The sequence below is a fragment of the Sceloporus undulatus genome, chromosome 3 (genome assembly GCF_019175285.1).
Source record: "Sceloporus undulatus isolate JIND9_A2432 ecotype Alabama chromosome 3, SceUnd_v1.1, whole genome shotgun sequence".
In the NCBI taxonomy this organism is placed as follows: Eukaryota; Metazoa; Chordata; class Lepidosauria; order Squamata; family Phrynosomatidae; genus Sceloporus; species Sceloporus undulatus.
The window spans coordinates 183555445-183575804 of record NC_056524.1 but is presented as its reverse complement, the minus strand read 5'-3'; the positions used below and the strand labels follow the sequence as shown (position 1 = coordinate 183575804).

Below are 20360 nucleotides of genomic sequence, written 5' to 3'. Positions count from 1 at the left end.
GCTCTGATACTACATTTGCCAGTTCTTTTAATACCCTTGAATGTAGTTCATCTGGTCCTGGAGATTTAAATTCATGTAGATTAACAAGGTATTCCTGTACTATCTCTGTACTTATTCTGTACTGAAATTCCCCTAATCTGTCCTCTGCTCCATTTTTGTCAGGTTGAGAACCCTTTTCCTTTTCTGAGAAGACTGAGGCAAAGGAGGTGTTGAGTAATTCTGCCTTTTCTCTGTCCTGTTAGCATTTTGCCATCTTCTCCACATAGTGGCCCTACCATTTCCTTTTTCTTCCTTCTGTTGCAGACATATCCAAAAAAGCCCTTTTTGTTGTCTTTAACCTCTCTAGCAAGCCTGAGTTCATTCTGCTCTTTAGCTTTTCTGACTTTACCCCTACACATGCCTGCTATTTCTTTGAATTCCTTTTTTGTGATTTCCCCCTTTTTCCATTTCTTATACATGTTCCGTTTCAAACTCAGCTCAGTTGAAAGTTCCTTAGTCATCCATCCTGGTTTCTTGAGACACCTCCCATTTTTCTTCCTCATTGGAACTGTTTGAAATTGTGCCTTCAGTATCTCCCTTTTGAGAAACTCCCATCCGTCCTGAACTCCTTTATCTTTTAGTATTCCTGACCACGGGATCACCCTCAGTACTTCTCTAAGTTTACTGAAATCCGCTCTCCTAAAGTCTAGGATGCGTGTCTGACTATGCCTGGCTTCTCCTTTCCACTGTATAACAAACTCCAGGAGGACATGGTCACTTCCACCTAAGTATCCCACCACTTGCACCTCATTAACCAAGTCATCCTTGTTGGTTAGGATCAAATCTAAAATAGCGGAACCCCTTGTTGCCTCTTCCACCTTTTGGACAATGAAATTGTCTTCGAGGCAAGTGAGGAATTTGGTAGATCTTGAAGATTTGGCTGAGTTTGAATTCCAGCAAATATCAGGATAGTTGAAGTCAGTCATCACTACTACATCTCTCCTTTCTGAGTGTGTAGTCATCTGTTCTAGAAAGGTGTCATCCAATTCCTCCATCTGAGTGGGGGGGTCTGTAGTAGACTCCCACCACAACATCCTTGTCATTTCCCTCCCCTTTAATTTTTACCCAGATGCTCTCCACCAGGCTTCTAGTATTGATGTCCTGGATCTCTTCACTGGTGTAAATGTCCCTGACATATAAGGCTATTCCTCCTCCTTTCCTGTTTGGCCTGTTTCTCTTTAAAAGGTTATACCCCTCTGTTGCCACATTCCAATCATGAGACTCATCCCACCAGGTTTCAGTGATGCCTATTATATCATATTTGCTTTGTTGTACTAGGAGTTTGAGTTCATCTTGCTTATTTCCCATGCTCTGTGCATTAGTGTAGAGACATGGCAGACCAAGGGTCCCCTTTACTTGCTGCCTGTGCTAGTTTTTTTGCCTCCCACTGTTGGGTCCTTGCACTATTTGTCTTGTTTCCTCTATTTCAGTTTGAATATTTTCTCCAGCCCTTTTGCCTTCCTCAATATTGTCTCCCCCCGCCCCACGAAACTCAGTTTAAAGCCCTCCTGATCAAATTCTTGAGACTGTTGGCAAAAACATTTCTTCAAACTGGCATTGCAAACATCCATTGCAAGAAGTCCCTCCTCATGGAACCGCAGCCCATGATAGAAAAATCCAAATCGTTCTCGGCGGCATCATCAGTTGTTCACATCCACTATTTTCCTCTCCCTTCCTGGACCATGCCCTTTAAGGGAGAGCAAAATAGCAGATTGTTGGCATGGTCCAGAATTTCAGTGTTTTGAAATAGTGTTTTATTCCCAGGTTGGTTTATAACATATTCTACTACTGCTGATCTTTCAGAGCACATAAGTAGTTTGGGTTACATGGGCAGCATCTGCACTGCAAAAATAATCCAGTCTGACTTTTGACTGCCCTGGCTCAATGTTATGGAATTCTGGAGACTGTAGTTTTGTGAGACATTTAGCCTTCACTGTCAGAGAGCTGTGGGGTCACAACGAAATAAAATTCCCAGAATCCCATAGCCTTCAGCTATAGCAGTTAAAGTGGCGTTAAACTGGAATATTTCTGCAGTGCAGATGCTGTCTTGGTAATCCCTTCTGTTCCTTGCTATTTGTGAGAACCATGTGGGACCTGTAGACCAGGGTGGGCAACTGCATGGAGGCCAGATCTCCTTGCACTTTTCATGCACCACACCTCACGGCAAGCTGAAACAACTTTATTTTTCTCTGCAGTCCCTTTTAAAATGTCTGTCATTTTGAGAGGGGCTGCAGAGGGGAACAGAGGTAGTTGTGGGTAGAATGAAGTTCTAGGGCCCAGTTTGTGTCAAAAGTTCCCTGAAATTTATACTGATTTTTTTAAAAAAAAAAAAGTATAGGGGATAGGGGCTTTGAGGGGCTGCAGGGAGGAGGGCTCAGTTGAGTCTGGAGATCATAAAGATCCATGGGCTGTGTTTATGCCCTTCCCTGTTGTAGACCATTTGGAATGTAGCATTAATGCATCTGGGTCTCTAGCTCAGGTTCCATGTGAGCTTAGCCTGAATTGTTTCAGGTGAAGCTTTTCAGCCAAACAGACGAATCCACCCGCTCAGTATGACAGTTTCAGATAGTGATTTTTGGCATCACTGTCCTCTGTGGACAGTCCAGCTGAGGAAGCTGCTTGTGTTGAGCCATACTTGTAGTGTTGAAGGAAGCAGAAATTGTGCTTGGAACTCTTCTTCTCTTTCCCTTTGCACTCGTAAGGAAAGACCTGCCATATTAGACCAAAAGTTTGTCTAGTCCAGCAGGTTGATGTTAGTTGTTTGTGTAGAAAAGCGACACTTTCCTCCCTTAACTGTATCTTTGAAAAGTATAAATAATCCTTAGTGGCATTATGTTTGGAGTCTTATCAATGTAATTTTCACTTTTGAGGAGGGATTTATTGTTTCACCGTAGTTACCAGAATGGTAAATCTTGACAGAAGACTCAACAGAAGGTGGCACAACCTTCTGTAAAATAATAAAAAAAGAATCATTTCTTTTCACTGAAAAATACAAGAAGAGAACATCCCTGTAGACACATTGCATTTGTCCTCAGCACAGAGAAGCTCAACTTGAGGTCCTCTGTAATGAGTCACTCTTAAAATGTATTAGATAAGCTTGTACTGAGTGCTACATAATGCAGCTTTCATTAAGAAACCCTTCAGTCCCTTGCCAGTAAATGTCATCCTCTTCTTTATAAATAAAAGATATATAAATGCTCAACTAACGCCAAAGGCGTTTTGCCATTTCATTTTCTATAAATCAAAAAAGCCCAGGAATTCACATTTCTGTCCTTATTGATCATCTTTCAGAAAGTGTGCACAAATTTATTTTAGAAATGTACATCAAAAGCATGCTGAGTCCATAGATTCCTTTGGCATTTCAAAGTAACAAATTCAGAACTCGAGAGAACATCTTTGAAACTAAAGTTAGCATTAACACCTGAAGCTTCCTTGAAAGGTTTCTTCTCTTGGATGTAGCTTACATGCCAATAATTTATCATGAAAAGGTCTTTGAGGTTTTGATATTATAGCAAATAGGTAGGAAGCAAGATATCACTGCCACAAAAGCAAAACTCAGAAAGAACTTTTCATATTAAAAAGAAAGAGAAGCATTAAATGTAATTGAAAGGTTGGGTCTTTTGAGCTGACAGGCCCAGGTGGTATTTGTAATTGAAAACTTGCTGTAAGGATTTGTAATGCAAGCCTCAGTGAACAAAAGCTATTATGAGTTGATGGCTGGATTTGTTTTGTTTTTCTCTCATTATATTCTATTTTTAAAATGGCAAATGGATAGTATCCTAGCGTTTCCTTATATTAAACACTGATAATCCAGTACAATGATATTCCAGTGCATTTATTCACTGTTGAAGAACCCATTTTATGGAAAGCATAGCAACATCTGTCCGTTTAATAAATAAACTTTAGTGCAGTCAATAGTTCACGAAAAGTGGCATTCAATCCAGAAGCAAGGCAAGGCAGAAATGCTCTGTGGTTTCTTATATATTTCATTATTTATGAAATTCTGATCCTGATATATTTTGAAGCCAAAGCCTTTTTTTCTTCATAATGAGTTACTTTGGTGGCTATGAAGGTGTGGGATACGATCACTTTTCTTTCTTTTTCTTAGTTTATTTCAGATTTTAAAAAACATAGTTCACTCAGAGTCTGACCATGTATAATGCAGCTGCACCTTTTAAAAAGAATAATTTGGTGAAATACTTTGCATTAATGCCAGATAGAAGCAATTCCAGGATACTCACTGTTGTTACAGTTAGATTATAGTCCCCTTCTTTTATTTTTCTTGATCTGAAAATGTATATAAATTTCTGGAAAAGTACATATCTTAGTTTTGACCATGGCCTAGTTCTTATGTAGATGACACAACTATGTCTAGTCTGTACTACTTCATACAGTACTGGGAATGGGGGGGGGGGGGCTTGTATAGTGAACTGATCCTCCATTTAAAAAAAACCAAACAAAACATCTGCATATCAGAAACAGTGGCTCAAATGCAGTTGCAAGAGTAGACCATAGGATCAATTATTGAATTAATTCAATGAGTCAATATATATGTAAGTCCCATTGAATTAATGGGACTACTGTGGTTGATACTAGCAATTGAATTTAGGATGATATGCTCCTATTTTGGCAGAAAGCATTCTAGTCGATCCTTCTTGGTGACAGTCACTTTTTCTTTTTATGAAGTAGCATTCCACCAATGTAAATACATTTTCATATTGTTGGAACATTAATGGCCTATAGTTTTTGAAATCTGAGAAGGAAAGTGAGAATTTGGAGTCCAAAGTAAATCCATACATATTATTCCTTTTTTCAAACCAAAATCCAAATAGCCTAAAAAAAAAATCAGCAAAAGTGCTGCCAACTCACTAGTCTATTGCAATTTATCGGCCAAATGTAAATTGATTTTTTTCTTCCCAAGTACAATTGAGCAAAGTGTTTTTATTAATGATATTACTACTGCAGCTAACACTGCAACCATTGTGAGTGATTATGGTACTAATATACTGCGAAATTACTATGTGTTGGACAGAAATTAGAAGACAACGCAGCCCTGCCTCCACACTTAATAGTGTAACAGGCATGTTGCAAAGGGAATGATAAGAGAGGAAGAAAGAAAATTGTCACCAATTTTTGTTTAAAATTAACTTACTATTATGACCCAGTCAAATGTTCAGTGAGGGTGTGGGAGGGAAGGACTAAGACAATGAAGCTGCCTTTAATGGCAATGATATAGCTAGGTGGAATAGTTTATCTGATTAATCTACTAGTTAAACTGATTAAAGCTTGCAATTTTAGTTATAATACTGCATGGAGTTTCAAACCTTCTGTTCAATAAACCTTCAATATATTCTACCTATTTATCTTACTTTTAATTGGAAATAAATTTTCAGCACAGATTAACACATTGTAATCCATAGGCATAGAAGGCCACTTCCAACTTCGGGTTGCCAGTTTTAGGACTAACATGCAATGTCCACACTGCTGTACAAGTTTATTTGGAAGCCCCTTCAAACTCAGTGAGCCATATTCCCTGTAAGCATGCCCCCCCCCCCCATGATCCTAGATTGTAATGTTTTAAGATTGTGTATTGTTTATATTGTTTTTAGTATAGGGATGGAGGATTGAGAACGGGGATTATTTTTTATTTTACTTGTTCTGTTCATTTATTGCTATGTAATTTGCTTTGTTAATTTTGTTGCTACTGTGAATTGCTATGTATTTTTGCTTTTTTTTGCTATTGTGAATTGCTTTGTTATTTTATTGTCATTGTTTATTTGCTTTGTACTTACTTTATTGTTGTAACCTGCCCTGATTCCTTGTGATTGGGCGGGCTATAAATAAATCCTTCTTCTTCTTCTTCTTCTTCTTCTTCTTCTTCTTATTCTTATTCTTCTTCTTATTATTATGATAGCAGTAAAACTGCATTTGCAATAGTGTTAAAATTCATTTTCTTTTTTCTTTTCCTTTTAGATGGCCTAAAACTCTGGCTGGTGTAACAGTTTACCACCCATGTCTTCAATATTCATTGAGTTCAGCTTCTGTTCTGAGTGGAGCTGAAGAATTAAAAGCATGGCGTAAGTGTAACCGCACAGGTCGGTGGGCTGAAGAAAGCTATTCTGAATGTCCTTACTCACAAGAAGCAACTCAAGTCCTCCATGCCTTTAGTCAGGTAAAATGACAGCATCATTATGCAAAGAGTGTTAGATGTTGTGTATGTCTTATCAGCACAGAGCATAGGAACTAAAGTTTACCTCTTTTTTATCTAAAGTATCATACACTCTGGAATATTGTAGTTTTCAAAAAGAAAGCATACACTTTTTATGTTACAGATTTTCAAACATGATTTTTGTGGTATATGTCTTAACTTTTCATACATTTGCCCAAGTTCCTGAATCAAGATGGATCTTAGTGCTCTCAGAGTTAGTACAGACAAAACTGAAGGTCAACCAAGAATTCACTGAGCATAGCTTCAAGCTGTCTCATGCTGGACTGGGGTTTGGAAGGCTGCTTTGTTCACCTGTGGCACCTTGAGCAGGCAACACACATTCCTTCCTAGCATTAAAATATGGGGATTAAAAAGCTGGAATTTTGGTTCTAAAATAGCCAATAGCTTTCCCAAGGCTTTTTAAGGTGCTATTTTCCATTTTGCCACATTATGGGATATTTGGTGGGGCTCACTTTTTAAAGCCCCATTCAGCCTCTACAAGCCTGGCTTCAAAAGGATGTGACCAAAGCAAGATTTTTGATCACTTTTTGATTTGAAGGAAAGCTAAGAAATGGCCTTAAAAAAAGTGAAAATATCCCTGAAAAATATTGTGCAAGTGTGAATAGTTATTATTCATTATTCACTTGAGGGGCACTATTGGTCATTTGAGGAGGGGAAATCACTCCAACATTTTTGGGGTGTAAGGACCTTTGGGGACATGTAAAATGGCCCTAGGGGCTACATATAGTTCATGGGCTGCACTTTGGCCATCTTTTTGCCAGGCAAACGGTATTTTATTTTAGGCTACAACATTTTGCAAGTTGGTGAATAAATTTATGTCAATGGCATTCTTCATCTGCAGTTAAGCCTTTTAACTGACACTTAGATTTAAGTATTCTTTTGTATTTTTTTTAGATGCATCTTAATGCCTCCAATGCACTTGAATTTTCCCATCAGCTTGCAACCTACACAAGAGATGCTGCCAACTTTGCAGATAAGTTGGACATTATCTATTTGGCTTACATGCTGGAAAAGTTAATCACATACATGGATGAAATCAAAGATGTAAGATACTTACTGGCTGGCTATTGGTCACTGTGTATACATTTTATACAGAGGCTTATCTTTAAATTTTGTAGCATTAAATATCCAGTTATCAATTTCTGCCTTTTAGGAGACTGTAGCTTTTCAACCAGATACGTTTTAGTGTACATTTTCTTTTCATTTGAATTATATGCTGTATGACCCATTTCTGTTGTTGAATTTTCTATGAAGTTAAACATTTAAGGGCAGAAATGTCTTCTTCTGATTGTATCCATTTGAAAAATAATTTGAACACCTTTTCAGGATGTTTCTGAAAAGTTTCATGTGTGTCTCTCTGTATAAGCATGATAACGAACCTTTTGAAATGCTCAGTACAAAATAATTTGTATTGAGAAATTTCAATCAAAAGGGTTATGTGAATCTAAGGTCATAAATAACTGTTTGTGTCAATAGCAAAGATGAACACATAAAAAGTCACCTTCAAATTCTTGAAGAAACAGGTTACATAAATAGTTTTTTGTGGGTTTTTCAGGCTATGTGGCCATGTTCTAGCAGAGTTTCTTTCTGACATTTCGCCAGCATCTTTCTCTGAAGATGCCAACCACAGATGCTGATGAAACGTCAGAAAGAAACTCTGCTAGAACATGGCCACATAGCCCGAAAAATCCACAAAAAACTATGGATGCCAGCCATGAAAGCCTTCGACTTTACATTGGTTACATAAAGATTTTGTGATTTCATTTTGGAACTTGGTATAGTTAACATATATTTAGGGGCAGTGCAGACTAGCGTTAAAGGCTGGCTTGGAGGCGGAGTCAGGGTGTGGTTTCCACATGACGCACAACCCGGCTCTGCCCCAGAACAACATGATGCTGTGTGCCATTCCAGACAACATGTGGTGCCATGGTGCTCCTCGGGTTCTGTGTCCGCATGACATAGCGCCAAAAGAATACTGTAAAGCCATGGCAGTGTGTCTATTGTGCTGCTTTTTTTGGCTCTTTTTTGCACCCTGCGGTTGCCGCAGCCCCGATCTGGCTGTAAAAGGGGAGGTTGGAGGCTGCCCCTTCGGCATGGTCTGCACAGCCCCTTACTTAACCTGCTTTCTGTGGTTTGGCATTGTTTATGTCTTTCTGATTTCCAAGTTTATTTCTTTCTGACTTTCTAAGTTATCACTTTATTACTACCAATTAATGTGCATTTTCATATGCCAAAACCAAAGTACATGCAAAATGCCCTTTGTAATGCATATTATTAGAGGTATGACAGAGGTATGACTACATTAATCTTTCTGGCTCATTAATTTCATTGCAGAGTATTCTCTTAGCAAGTATGTCCAGAATATGGAAAATGACTCTTCTGACATTAATGTCTATCAGTACCTGCCAAATGCCATTTTGGTCTTGTTTCAAATATCCTTTATGACTTGACTCCATTACTTTTGCTTTGAAAGGCTAGCTTTTGCTGAATGGTGGTCCCCAAAATGATGAGGTATACCTACATATTTCAGTTCTTACACTTAGCTATATTACTGTTCTTTCTGCAAGTAGGTGAAGCTTCCTTGAGCTGAGTTCAGGCTTATATTCTATTTAACAGTAAATCTAATCCACATATGACTGTTACACACTAACACAAATGTCAAATACCAGCTCAGCCAGAAGCACTATAGCCATCCCACTTCCAAATCAGGGACCAGGTCATGGTACAGACCCACTGGCTAAACATTTACAGACTGGTCAAGGTAGCCACAGAATTCCTCAGCCAGATCAACCTGGAAATCCCAGTGATAGTTTCATGCTTGTGATTGTCTGGACAGTAGATTTGTACTGTATATGCTGGTGGTCAGCTGTAACAAGACTCTTGTGGATCAGGCTCCAAGACTGCATGATAAAACATGTTGTGCTGGGAGGCTGCACTTATTGAACAATTTATTTCCAAGGAAACATGCCTAAGACTGAGTTTTCTGTGTATCAACACCACCGCTTCACTTGATTGCTTTGTCTTGTGTCTTTTAGAAAAGGGTATAAATTGTGTTTTCAGATTGAGACATCTCATTGAGTAACTAGTTAACCCTGCATGATTTCTCTTTTGAGAACCTTTTTTTTTTTTTTTGGATGAAAAATGTATTTGTGGAGGGGGGACCTCTTTTGTGTACTTTTTTGGACACCTCTGATTTTTGGGGGGAAATTGTTTGTTTTTCACAGAATACACAGTGTTTTGCACAAATTGTCAAAAAAAATTTGCAGAAAGAAAATACCAAAGTGTGCCATAGGTGCGTTACGCATGTGCCGATAATATGTGCCGAGCATGTACTAGGGTTAGAAAGGGGCGTCCTTTCCGGATGCCCCTAACCCTAGTACGCGCTCAGCGCGTACAAAATGGTGGTGCCTTTTCTACACGGGCGCCACCATTTTGACGTCACGGATGCATAGCGTTTGCACGCCGCGTGGCAGAAATGACGCCGCAAGTGTGCCATTGGCGACTTGTGGCACCATTTCCGCGGCGCAAGAAGAAGCTGCATTTTGCAGCTTCTTTTTTGTTGCGTCCGGGAATCGCACGGTTTGGCCACTGCGGTTCCCGGATGCAGCAACCAGCGGCACTGGCAGACCACCCTTTTTGGGCGGTCTGTAAAGCGCCATATTGTAGCAAAATGCACAAATCATTCCACCAAGCTGGGAGAACATTTTTTGCGATTATTCTTTATTTCATGAGAGAATGAAATTAGGAAAAATTGGCATCCTTACTTGTTGATTTTAAGCCTGTAGGTAGGGACTGTCTTGTTTTTATTGATCTTGTGTCAGTCTGGTGGGAGTCCTTCTATTAATGAGCAGGATAAAGTGCTTTCAATAAAGCACATAAATAAAAGTCTTGGACATGGTGGCCTTCTCTAAAGGATTTGTTTTATTTAACTTCACTGCTATTATTCTGAGTTGTCCCCTTTTTTATTATTTTGGTATATTGGGGTAAGAAATGAGAGGAAGAGAGAACTTGTGGTATTAAACTTGATGCCAGTGTATTTGTTTCCAGCATGGACGTAACCTGACTTGTTGGACTGCAATTTAGCAAACTGAAAATGAGAACTGAGCCCACACATTCCCCCTTCCCCTCTTTGTGACCAACTTTGGTGCTTCAGTACTGCTTTAAAACACATACACACACACAACTAAATTATATATCCTCATTATATCTGAATGGTTTAAATTGTGTTTGTTTGTTGTTGCTGTTGTTGTGTGAATTCAAGTTGTTTCCAACTTATGGCAACCCTGTCATGGGGTTTTCTTGGCAAGATTTGTTCAAAGGAGGTTTGCCATTGCCCTCCCCTGAAGCTGAGAGCATGTGCCCTGTCCAGGTTCATGGTGAAATAGAGAATTGAACCATGGTTTCCAGGGTCTTGGTCCAACATTCAAACCACTATGCCACCCAAACAATTATTTAAAGCAATGGTTCCCAAACTTTGGTCCTCTAAGTGTTTTCAACTTCAGTTCCCAGAAGACCCAACCAGCTTGGCCAGCAGCCTGGAATTCTAGGAGGTGAAATCCAAAACACCCGGAGGACTAGAGTTTAGGAACCACTGATTTAAAGCATAGTTTGATCCTGGTTTAATATTGTGTTAGTAATTCTATGTTGAGCTTGACTCTTTTGTTTGGACACAGACTAGGATCAAATTACCAAGGTAAACACACAAAACCAGAAAAGATGCATGGATAGAGTGTGGTGGGGAGGAAGTGCAAGAACCATCACTCATTCCTCATTGTGTTTATGGCAAAATTGTTGATTGTTTATATATATTTATTTATAATGAAAATTGAATGCAGAGCTGAAATTCTGGGAATTTGTGAGCGATTTAGCCTTCCGTGTCAGAGCTCTGGCATCAGAACAAACTGCACTTCCTGGAATTCTATAGCATTGAGCCATGGCAGTTAAAGTGGTGTCAAAATGGATTATTTCTGCAGTGTGGATGCAGCCATAGTTATTTGTAGCCACTGTTCCTGAGATGCTTGAGGTCTGCAGGTCCTTCCACCTTCTTATGAGAAAAGCAATATAATAGAATACTGCTTGAAACAATAACCATTTACTGTGATAGTTTTTTCATACCAATGATCTACTTCCTTTATATATTGTTTGCCATTCTATTGTTTTAAACAGCCTTTAATTTTATTTTGTTTTTAAATTCGTGGGATGCATTTTTTTAAATGTTGATCCAATAGAGAAAAAATTGAAACAACTGAATGCATAAAACTGAATAGTTTGTTTCATTGTGCCTTACATTTATTTCAGGGTTTCTCTAGATTGCATTTATAGGCCCGGTACAGATGGGCTGAAAAGGACGCCCTCATCACGTGAGAGGGGCGGCGCTTCTACAAGCCCTTCGACCCTCGTACATGACAAGGGCGTCCTTGCTGCACAGCGCCAAATAGACAGTGCACGTAGTGATGATGTCACTGCTGCACAGCCTCCAGATGGAGCCACGCAGCAGCAATGTGCTCATGCCGCCACCAGCTGTTTGTGGCGGCGTAAAAAGGAGCCACTTTTTAGCGGTCATTTTTTTCCCACACAACCATGCCACGCAATTTGGTTGCTGCAGGGGCAAATATAGGTAAATTCTCTCATAATACACAGTTAATCTCAATGAAGCATTTACTTGGGCTCATACAACTCTGGAATAGGTTTTCCTTTGTAATCACTGACTTTTGTCTAATCTGCACTGGAAAAATAATGCACTTTGACACCACTTTAACTGCCATGGCTCAATGCTCTGGAATCCTGGGATTTGTGGTTTTGTGAGTTATTTAGCCTTCTCGTTCTGAGAGCTCTAATGCCGCAGCAAAATGCAAACACCAGGATTCCATAGGATGGAACTACCATTTCCATGACAGTTAAAGTGGTGTCAAACTGCATTATTTCTACAGTGCAGATTAGACCTTGGAAAGAGGCATGTTGATAAAAAATCGACTTATTCTTGTATAAATATTTGAATGTAAGCCATTGCTCTAAGAAGTAGCAATTCCTGAAATGCTCAGCAGACCAGTTAAATTGAATCATTTTCACTTGTTTTTTATGGTATTGTTCAGTAGTTAAATACAGTAGTTAAATACTACCTTTTTTCCCCTCTTCATTTTTCTCCCACCAGCTTGCTGATGCTGTTGTTGAGATTGCCAGCAATATAATGCTAGTAAATGACCACATATTGTGGATGGCACAAAAGGAAGATAAAGCTTGTACTAAGATTGTACAGTGTGTGGAGAGCATTGCAAATCAAACTCTGACCAGCAACACACAGGCCATATCAAAGGTATTTTCTTGAGATTTATCTGTGGCTTTCGAACTTGGGAATTTTTTTGTTGGGAGGCAGAAGCACATAATATTTGAAAAATGTGGGATTATGTTGAAACACACAGTATTGTATGTTGATTCATAATGCATCCAGTTTTTTAAACATTCAATGCATAGAGTGTCAAGAGCTGGTACTTCTTGTCAGAGCCTGGACATAATTCAGTAATGCTTAATGTATCCCCGTACACACATCCCTTTTATCATATCATTGTGCAGTGGGGGGGGGGGTCAAAAGGTGGTGGTCTGTGACTGGAAGGGAAAGTTTTGGAGCTCCCCCTTTTTTGCTAATTTGAAGTTATGTTTTGTATAAATGGGCCCCACAGAGTGATTTAAAAAAAAAAGCATGGTTCTTTTCAGTCAAATTTTAAGGGGATGCCAGGGAGGTTGGAAGTTGGTAGGGGACCTAGGGCACCATGCAGCCCCCCTGACAGAGGGTGCAAAATTCTCACTCCTGGTAAAATGCAGCCCATGCTTCTAATGCAGCCCTTAAGACCATTTTTGTGGCCTTGGGGGAATTTCCCCTCCCTAATTTTTTTGCCACAAAATGTGCACAAAGGAATGTGGAGTCATGTTTGCCATGTTTTTGCCTATTCTCCAGGCCATTTTAGGCCCAAGAGAGGCCTTTTTCTTTTTCTTTTTCTTTTTTCTTTTCTTTATTTTTTTTTATAAGAGGACTTTTTCTAAAAGAAAATGAGAAGTCATTTCTAGTCACTTCCAGTAGCTAAAACTAGACCCCTCCTGGGCCTGAAATGGCCCAGGGTGTCCCAAAAACAATGGTAAAAATTGTCCCCCTATCCTCCATACCATTGGGGTATTTTGGGTCAATTTTTTGAAGTTTTGTGAGAGAGTGTGGTGAGGAACTGCAGCCCTCCATGGTTTCCTGGATGGCTAATACAGTCCCATAGTACCTCCCATTTGCATAAATCTTCTGCACGGGTTATAGAACTGATTGCACTAAATTTTATGTTGGCACAATGCAGTGATGAGGAATGATGGCAATGGCAGTCCAGCAGAATCTGGAATGCCAGAGATTGCTTGCTCATGTGCTAAGCCCAAACACCTGGAATAGCTCACAACCGATAATGCCTTAAACCCTCACAATAGTCTATCAATGATGACACCTCTAAACCTTAGCATTTCGAACTGTGATCATTAATGTCACAGCAGGATTCTGGCAGTAAGAAAATGAGTTTCTCTAAGAACAATTGTTTCTATTGAAATATGTTGTAACCAGTTAGATTTTGAGCATGGAGTCCCCCCTGCCCTTACTGTCCCCAAAATACTGTAACATACTTTCTCTTTGTTATTATAATCAATGTTTAAGTCATAATTGTGGGATAATTCAACTTTCTAAAAGTTTTCCTTGAGTGCATCTACATATTGAAATAATGCAGTTTGACACTATACGGCATCTGCAGTTTTTGGCAGAGAAGGCTAAAGAACCTGTGAAACTAAAAATCCCAAGATTACACAGGATGACGCTACAGTACTTAAAGTGGTGTCAAACTGCATTATTTCTACAGTGTAGATGCACCTTACAAGTAGAACACATTTTTCTGGATGTACTATATAGGCTGATTTTATAGGTATTTTACATTCACCAAAATATGAAGATAGGAGGAGTGACATTGTATATCCATAGGAAAGAATCTGTTACCCATAATCTGATTAGTTCTGCTTGCCGCCGATGTTTGATCTGAGCCAAGGCTTTTACTATACAGCTCTCATAGGAGAGAATAAATCCTCTAGACTCCTATGTTTTTTCTTTGTTTTTTTTTTTTGCCTATGGCATCTTTTCTGCTGTACAATTATAGCATTATGATGCTGCTTTAACTGCCATGGCAGCATCCTGCAATATCCCAGTGTTTGTAGTTTTTGAGGTAGTAGAATGCTCTGTCTGAGAATTCTAAATACTTCTCAAAACTATAAATCCCAGGATTATATAGGATGGCACTGTTGTAGTTAAAGTAGTATGAAAAAGCTCTGAGAAGCTGCTTTGGGAGGATGTTGTCTGTTCTTCAAAGAATGTGACTAGGGAGTTAAACAGATTGCCCCTTTGGAATGGCCTGCCACCACCCCTTTCCTTGCCAGATCGGTGCCATGGCAACTACACACCATGGTCCTGATCCGGCAGTTTGCCAGCATTAAAAAGAATGATAAAATGTTGCTCCTTTTAGCAGCGGCAAAAAGACGCCCTTGCCACTATGGCAGCGGCTTTTTGGTGCTCCTTTGGCACAGAGCATTTAGAGGCTGCACCAAAGGAGCACTGTGAAGTTCCCTGCCATGCAGTTGAGTGCATGGCATGACACCAGCATCAGAGCAGCATCAGTGAATGTGGCATGTGGAAGCCACGCCCACACTCTGCCCTGAGGCCAGCGTTAAATGCCAGCCTGTTCAGCCCTTAGGATTTGCTTTTGTTCTCATGCGTAGTCTAAGATCACTGCAGGTCCAGCCTCCCATATTTGGGATTCCAAAATCTGAAATATTACAAAAAAACAAAAGTTTTTTCATGGGTGGTGCAGAGAGAGACATCTGTGTTTTCTGTTGATTCAGTGTCCAGAAACTTTGTTTCATGCAGAAAGTTATTAAAAATGTTTTATAAAATTACCTTCAGGGTGTATCTCTAAGGTGTGTATGAAATGAATTTTGTATTTAGGCTTGGGTTTCATCTGCGAGAAATCTCATTATGTATGTATATGCAAATACAGGTATTCTAAAAATCCAACCGCCACCCACCCCGAAATCCAAAACACTTCTGGTCCCAAGCATTTGGATAAGGGAGACTCAACCTGTATTATCTAAAACCACTCTGCTATGACAGCACTGCCATTTTTCCTTCAAAGCATGGAAGTAATATGTTACAATCCATATTATTATCAGTAATACACTATTGTTGGGAAGAAAACAGGGATATCTTTTGCAAATAACAGCAATGATTAGTGTTCTCTCTTTACTCTGTGTGACTAGTAACATGGTACAGTACTCATTATTTTTTCAAGTTACTTTTATGAGGTTAAAAATGTCTTCTAGTGGCATTCTGGTTTGTTTTTTTTAACCACAAAATATTTGGTTATTTTCTTCTGTTTTAAGATAGATGTTTCTTTTCTTTCTTTCTTTTTAAAGTAAAGAATTAGACAGTAACAAAAAAGTAACAAGCAATGTAGTATGTTTGTTTTTTAAAAAAATCCTAATGAGGTAGGACAAGAGGGGCATGAATTAAATCAAAAATTATTGTTTTAAAAAGAAGCTTCCAGGGTTTGCTTATATAGGAAGAACTTTTTCTCTGTCATGTGACCTCACCTGGGACCAGGTGTTTCCCACTTATAATCTCCTTCTCCTTCTTCTGGAAGCATTTCTTGCATTTAAAAGATGTCCTCAGCTGGGAACCATTAGTAAAACTGTCTTCCTTTGTTCTTCATCTTCCCCATTTGTTCCAGATTTTGAAAACTGTACATTATATATTTTTTTTTCTTGTTCCAGCATGCATTCAGCAAAAACCAATGACTCTAGATTTCATATAGAATAGAATAGATGTCCCATAATAATTTGAAAACATGGGCTAGGATCTCTTAGTGTACTTCTGCTGGATCCTACTATGCTTTATATAGTGTTGGGTTTCTTTTAGTGTCAAGTGCCACAGTTAATTTTCCTCATTCCCATTTGTGGAAGGATACACCTATTTTTTTTTCCATGTAATACACACCATGGATCTCTGTTCTTACTCTTCATAGGCATTGTTTATTTCCACCATCAAACACCCCTGCCATGTTACTTTTCCATGGACAAGTTAGTGTAAACACATCTGCAACTTATCAATAAAGTCATAGACTTCCCAGTGTAGCCTCACACAATACTAAATAATTGCTATTTATTTTGGAGGCTGGCCAGTAAGGAATTAGCAAGCTGAAGGACTAACATCTCTCTCAGAATGAAAATACCATGTCTGCTCAAAGATGTGTGAACGATTCCAGCGAAGAATCTGAGAATGTTTTTGGCTGAAGTTCTCACTACAACTCCTCCATCACTGTTAATCAGCACTTTGCATAATCAGACAAGATGTACTAATTTAGACAGATCATCCCTTGGATTTTAGATATCCTAGAGAAATTTGACTTCCCCAAACACTTATTTGTTACCATAGAAATATCGAACACATTATTATTGCTAGAGCACTATAAGATGAATCTTGTCAATCTGTTCCTGCAGAATTTCCATTCATTCCAAAGGTGATTAATTTCAACTGTTGTTAAGTACAGGAGTTTTGTTGAAGCAAACAAGCAAAATTTTCACATCACAACAGAATGACTTCAGGGAAGGATTTGTAAGTAGCTGAAAAGTACTGTAGGTGGAAATTCAGTTACTTACACATTTTTTTAAATTTAAAAATGGTGTTGCAAGTAAATTAACTGTCCTATATATATCGGGTTGTATGCATAAGTTGGCTGTAATGCATTTTTAAAAAAGCATACATGCAAATGCACAATGTGGATTTTATACAACTGGCTGCCTTTAAAAATATGTAAACAATGTACCAGTTCCTCCAATTTGTTTTGACAGGTTTCCCTTAATATTGCTCTGGAGGCCTTTATGATCAAGCCATCTAACTTCATGGGGATGACTTGCACTGCCTTCCAGAAAATATCTCCAAATCCAGACAGGTCACTGAGCCGTGACACAGGGAGCAGGGAAAGAGACCAACATTTGAATTTTAAGTGCAACGCTGGCAGTCACAGTGCCTCTTTGATGAATTTCTCTTCAATGGTAAGTAGTGCAAGCCATGAATATATTGAATATATATATATCCATTTTACATTGAGAGCAGTAGTTGTAGCAATTATTACAAAATGTGGAGACGTTATATGAAATAGAGTTGTGAACTTCCTCTTGGTTTTGCATATTGATGGCAAAGAAAAAATGTTTAACCTTTTTACAGGCCCCTGTGTGTGAATTTAAGGGCATTGTGTTAATTGTGTAAAATATAATCGAATCCTAAAATGTGGTATTGATTTTCCCACCCCATGCATAAGTCTCAATAAAGTCCATTGTGCAAGTATATTAATATAGATTACTGGAATGTTTATAACATCTTCTGCACTGATGTTAACTTAATTGATATAGTATGCAGTTGATACCCACCAGAAAAAAAGTACCAGCTACTCTTTCCCTGCTACCTGATGCCAGAATTGATTGAAACATAAATATGGTGAAGTCTATTTAGAAACCAGTTTGATTTACTCAAGATTCATTTGTGTTTATGAGGAAACTTTGTAAGGAAACTCACTCTTCTGTTCTGTCTTCCAGGCTCATAGTTGGGAATGGGGGATAATTTATTAGAAGAAATAGAAATATATAAGAGGAATAAAAGCTTCAAAATATTGAAAAATGGCTTCTAGTGAGGATTTTTTTTTTGGGCTGTTTGCTTAATTGTAATGAGGAATGTTTCATTATCATTTTGGAGTTCTAATTTTGTTAAGGTCTAGCTTGTGTTTATGTGAGACACCCTGAAAATGTTGGAAAGGGAAGAGGTAAATATTTTAATTAAGTAGAGCTTCCCAGGGTTGCCACCATATGTTCAGCCAACATGCTTCATTTCAGTTAAAATATTATTTATTTATTTGATTTATTAGACATTAATACAGTAAGAACATAATAAAAATGTATCTAGAAATTTTTTTTTTCTGGAGATGCTATGCCTGTTAGCGGTCTTTATAGTTTTTCAAAGCCATAGTATCATTGATTTTAGAAGGTCTGAAATAATCATAGAAAACACATAGAAATGGGATTCTTAGTAGAATGTATTATTATATCACATAATGAAGCAGAAGAAATAAATTCTTATCTAGTAGAAAATAGCATCAACCAAACTTTGCATTTGGTTGAGCATCTTAATTTTAATAAAGTTTTCCAAGTTGAACAATTTCATATCCTTGAATAGAAGCTTGTTTCAATTGTCTACAGTTCTATACACAGTGATCTGGGGGAATGTACAAGATTCCACTTAACATAGTATGATTTTGAATAGATATTCGTGGTGCTGCAGTATAAGGTTTGGAATGATTGTGTATTACAGAATAATGTCTTCCAAGACAGTGATGTAAAGCTGCTTCAAGAACTCATAAATGTTTAAATTTGGTCTTCCTATCTCCCCCTCCCTTCTCTTTCACACTTTTGAATCTCAAATATGGCATATGGTGTTGGAAGATTTACTTTTTTAAGTGATTCTGGAAAGCACGTCTTTGCATGGGAGAATGTACAAGAATAAAACAGGCATGCAAATTGTTTCCCTGTAATCTTTTAGAAATTATCCAAAATGGTTCATACATTTTGAGGGGCAGGATGAGAAATCCTGTTGGTGATATTAATTTAAGTGGATTCGAATTTAGGTTTAGATCAATATTTTCAGGTGGTCTCTGTGAATCTGAGATCAGGGATTATATAACTGGTGATATGGAATAATTGACCCAAGGATAACTTGTTCACTGTTTGCTCTTATTAGGACATATCAAAAGTGATGGTATACGTTAATAAGGAGGACTTGGCACTCATCATCTTGCAAAGAGGCACTAAGCAGGGCTGTCCCTTGTCACCGCTTCTCTTTGCTATAGTGTTGGAACCTCTCACAACATTGATTAGAGATAATAACAAGATAGAAGGGATAGACTTTAATAAGACCATGCATAAAATTGGATTTTACGCAGATGATGTGCTGCTGTACATTAAAAACTTACCTGACTCCTTCCAAGAAATTGATAAAGTACTGAAACAGTTTGGCAGGTTTTCTGGATTCCAAAGAGATTATCAAACATCTAAGATGCTTTGCCTCAGTGCAATCCCTCAAATCTTAAGCTCTTGGCAAGGATTAACACACATACAAATCATCTCCTCAGGTCTAAAGTATCTAGGGATCGTCATCACAAGAGATATCTCTCAAATTATCCCTCACAATTATGGGCCAATCACTAAGTGGATTAAATCAAAATTGGTCTGTTGGAGGTCACTCTGTTTTTCTCTTTTGAGCAACATCGCTTTAGTTAAATAATAATAATAATAATAATAATTATTATTATTATTATTATTTATAGTCTTCCTCTCCCTATGGATCGAGGCGGGTTAGAAAACACAATAACAACAATACGATAGATAATACAGTAAAAACCAGCTCTAAATAATCCCCTTACCCCAACCCCCTCCTCCCCTTAAAAACAGGATAAAAATAGAACAACAATATAAAATACTAATTAAAATGAATTAATTGATCAGTTTTTTTCAGAATCTACGTATATACAAATTTACTAAAATCTGCCATAACCCTTTTTTACTTACTTCTTTAGTCTTGTGGAAGAAATGGAGGCATCTCTTGGCCCCCCTCCCTTTCCCTTTATGGGAAGGAGCCCACAGCCCAGAGAAACATGCACAATTTCGAAGCTGGGAGATTTATGGCCTGTATACCTTTAGGGACTTGTTCCACAGTGGGGGACCTATGACAACAGAGCAACTTACCTGTGCTCTGGGCCCTGGCCATCAGATCTAGTATCAAATAATATAGATACAATTACTTTTAAACCACTCTGGGTATAGGAATACCCTTAGCCACTTACTTAAAAAAAATACAGTATCTGTGTTTCTCCGGGTATCTATTCTAAAGGCCAAATAGCACAAATATACAACTGTCCAGTTGAAGAAACATTTGGGAAGTTGAATCTTCATAAGGCAGGGTGGGGAGCAGAATTTTCCCTTT

The 20360-nt window shown here is 38.3% G+C and overlaps 1 protein-coding gene across 3 annotated transcripts in view; it reads left to right on the top strand.

The window, feature by feature from the left end:
* ADGRA1 (adhesion G protein-coupled receptor A1) overlaps window positions 1-20360 on the top strand; it is a 484111-nt gene that overhangs the window by 241081 nt on the left and 222670 nt on the right. For 2 of the 3 annotated variants that reach the window (XM_042458649.1, XM_042458648.1), the window contains exons 9-12: window positions 6013-6211; window positions 7163-7312; window positions 12420-12581; window positions 17180-17383. In XM_042458649.1, coding sequence (XP_042314583.1) covers window positions 6013-6211; window positions 7163-7312; window positions 12420-12581; window positions 17180-17383 — 715 coding nt within the window. Of the gene's footprint in view, window positions 1-6012; window positions 6212-7162; window positions 7313-8520; window positions 8780-12419; window positions 12582-17179; window positions 17384-20360 lie in introns of those variants that run through there. The other variant, XM_042458650.1, reaches the window with a different exon arrangement.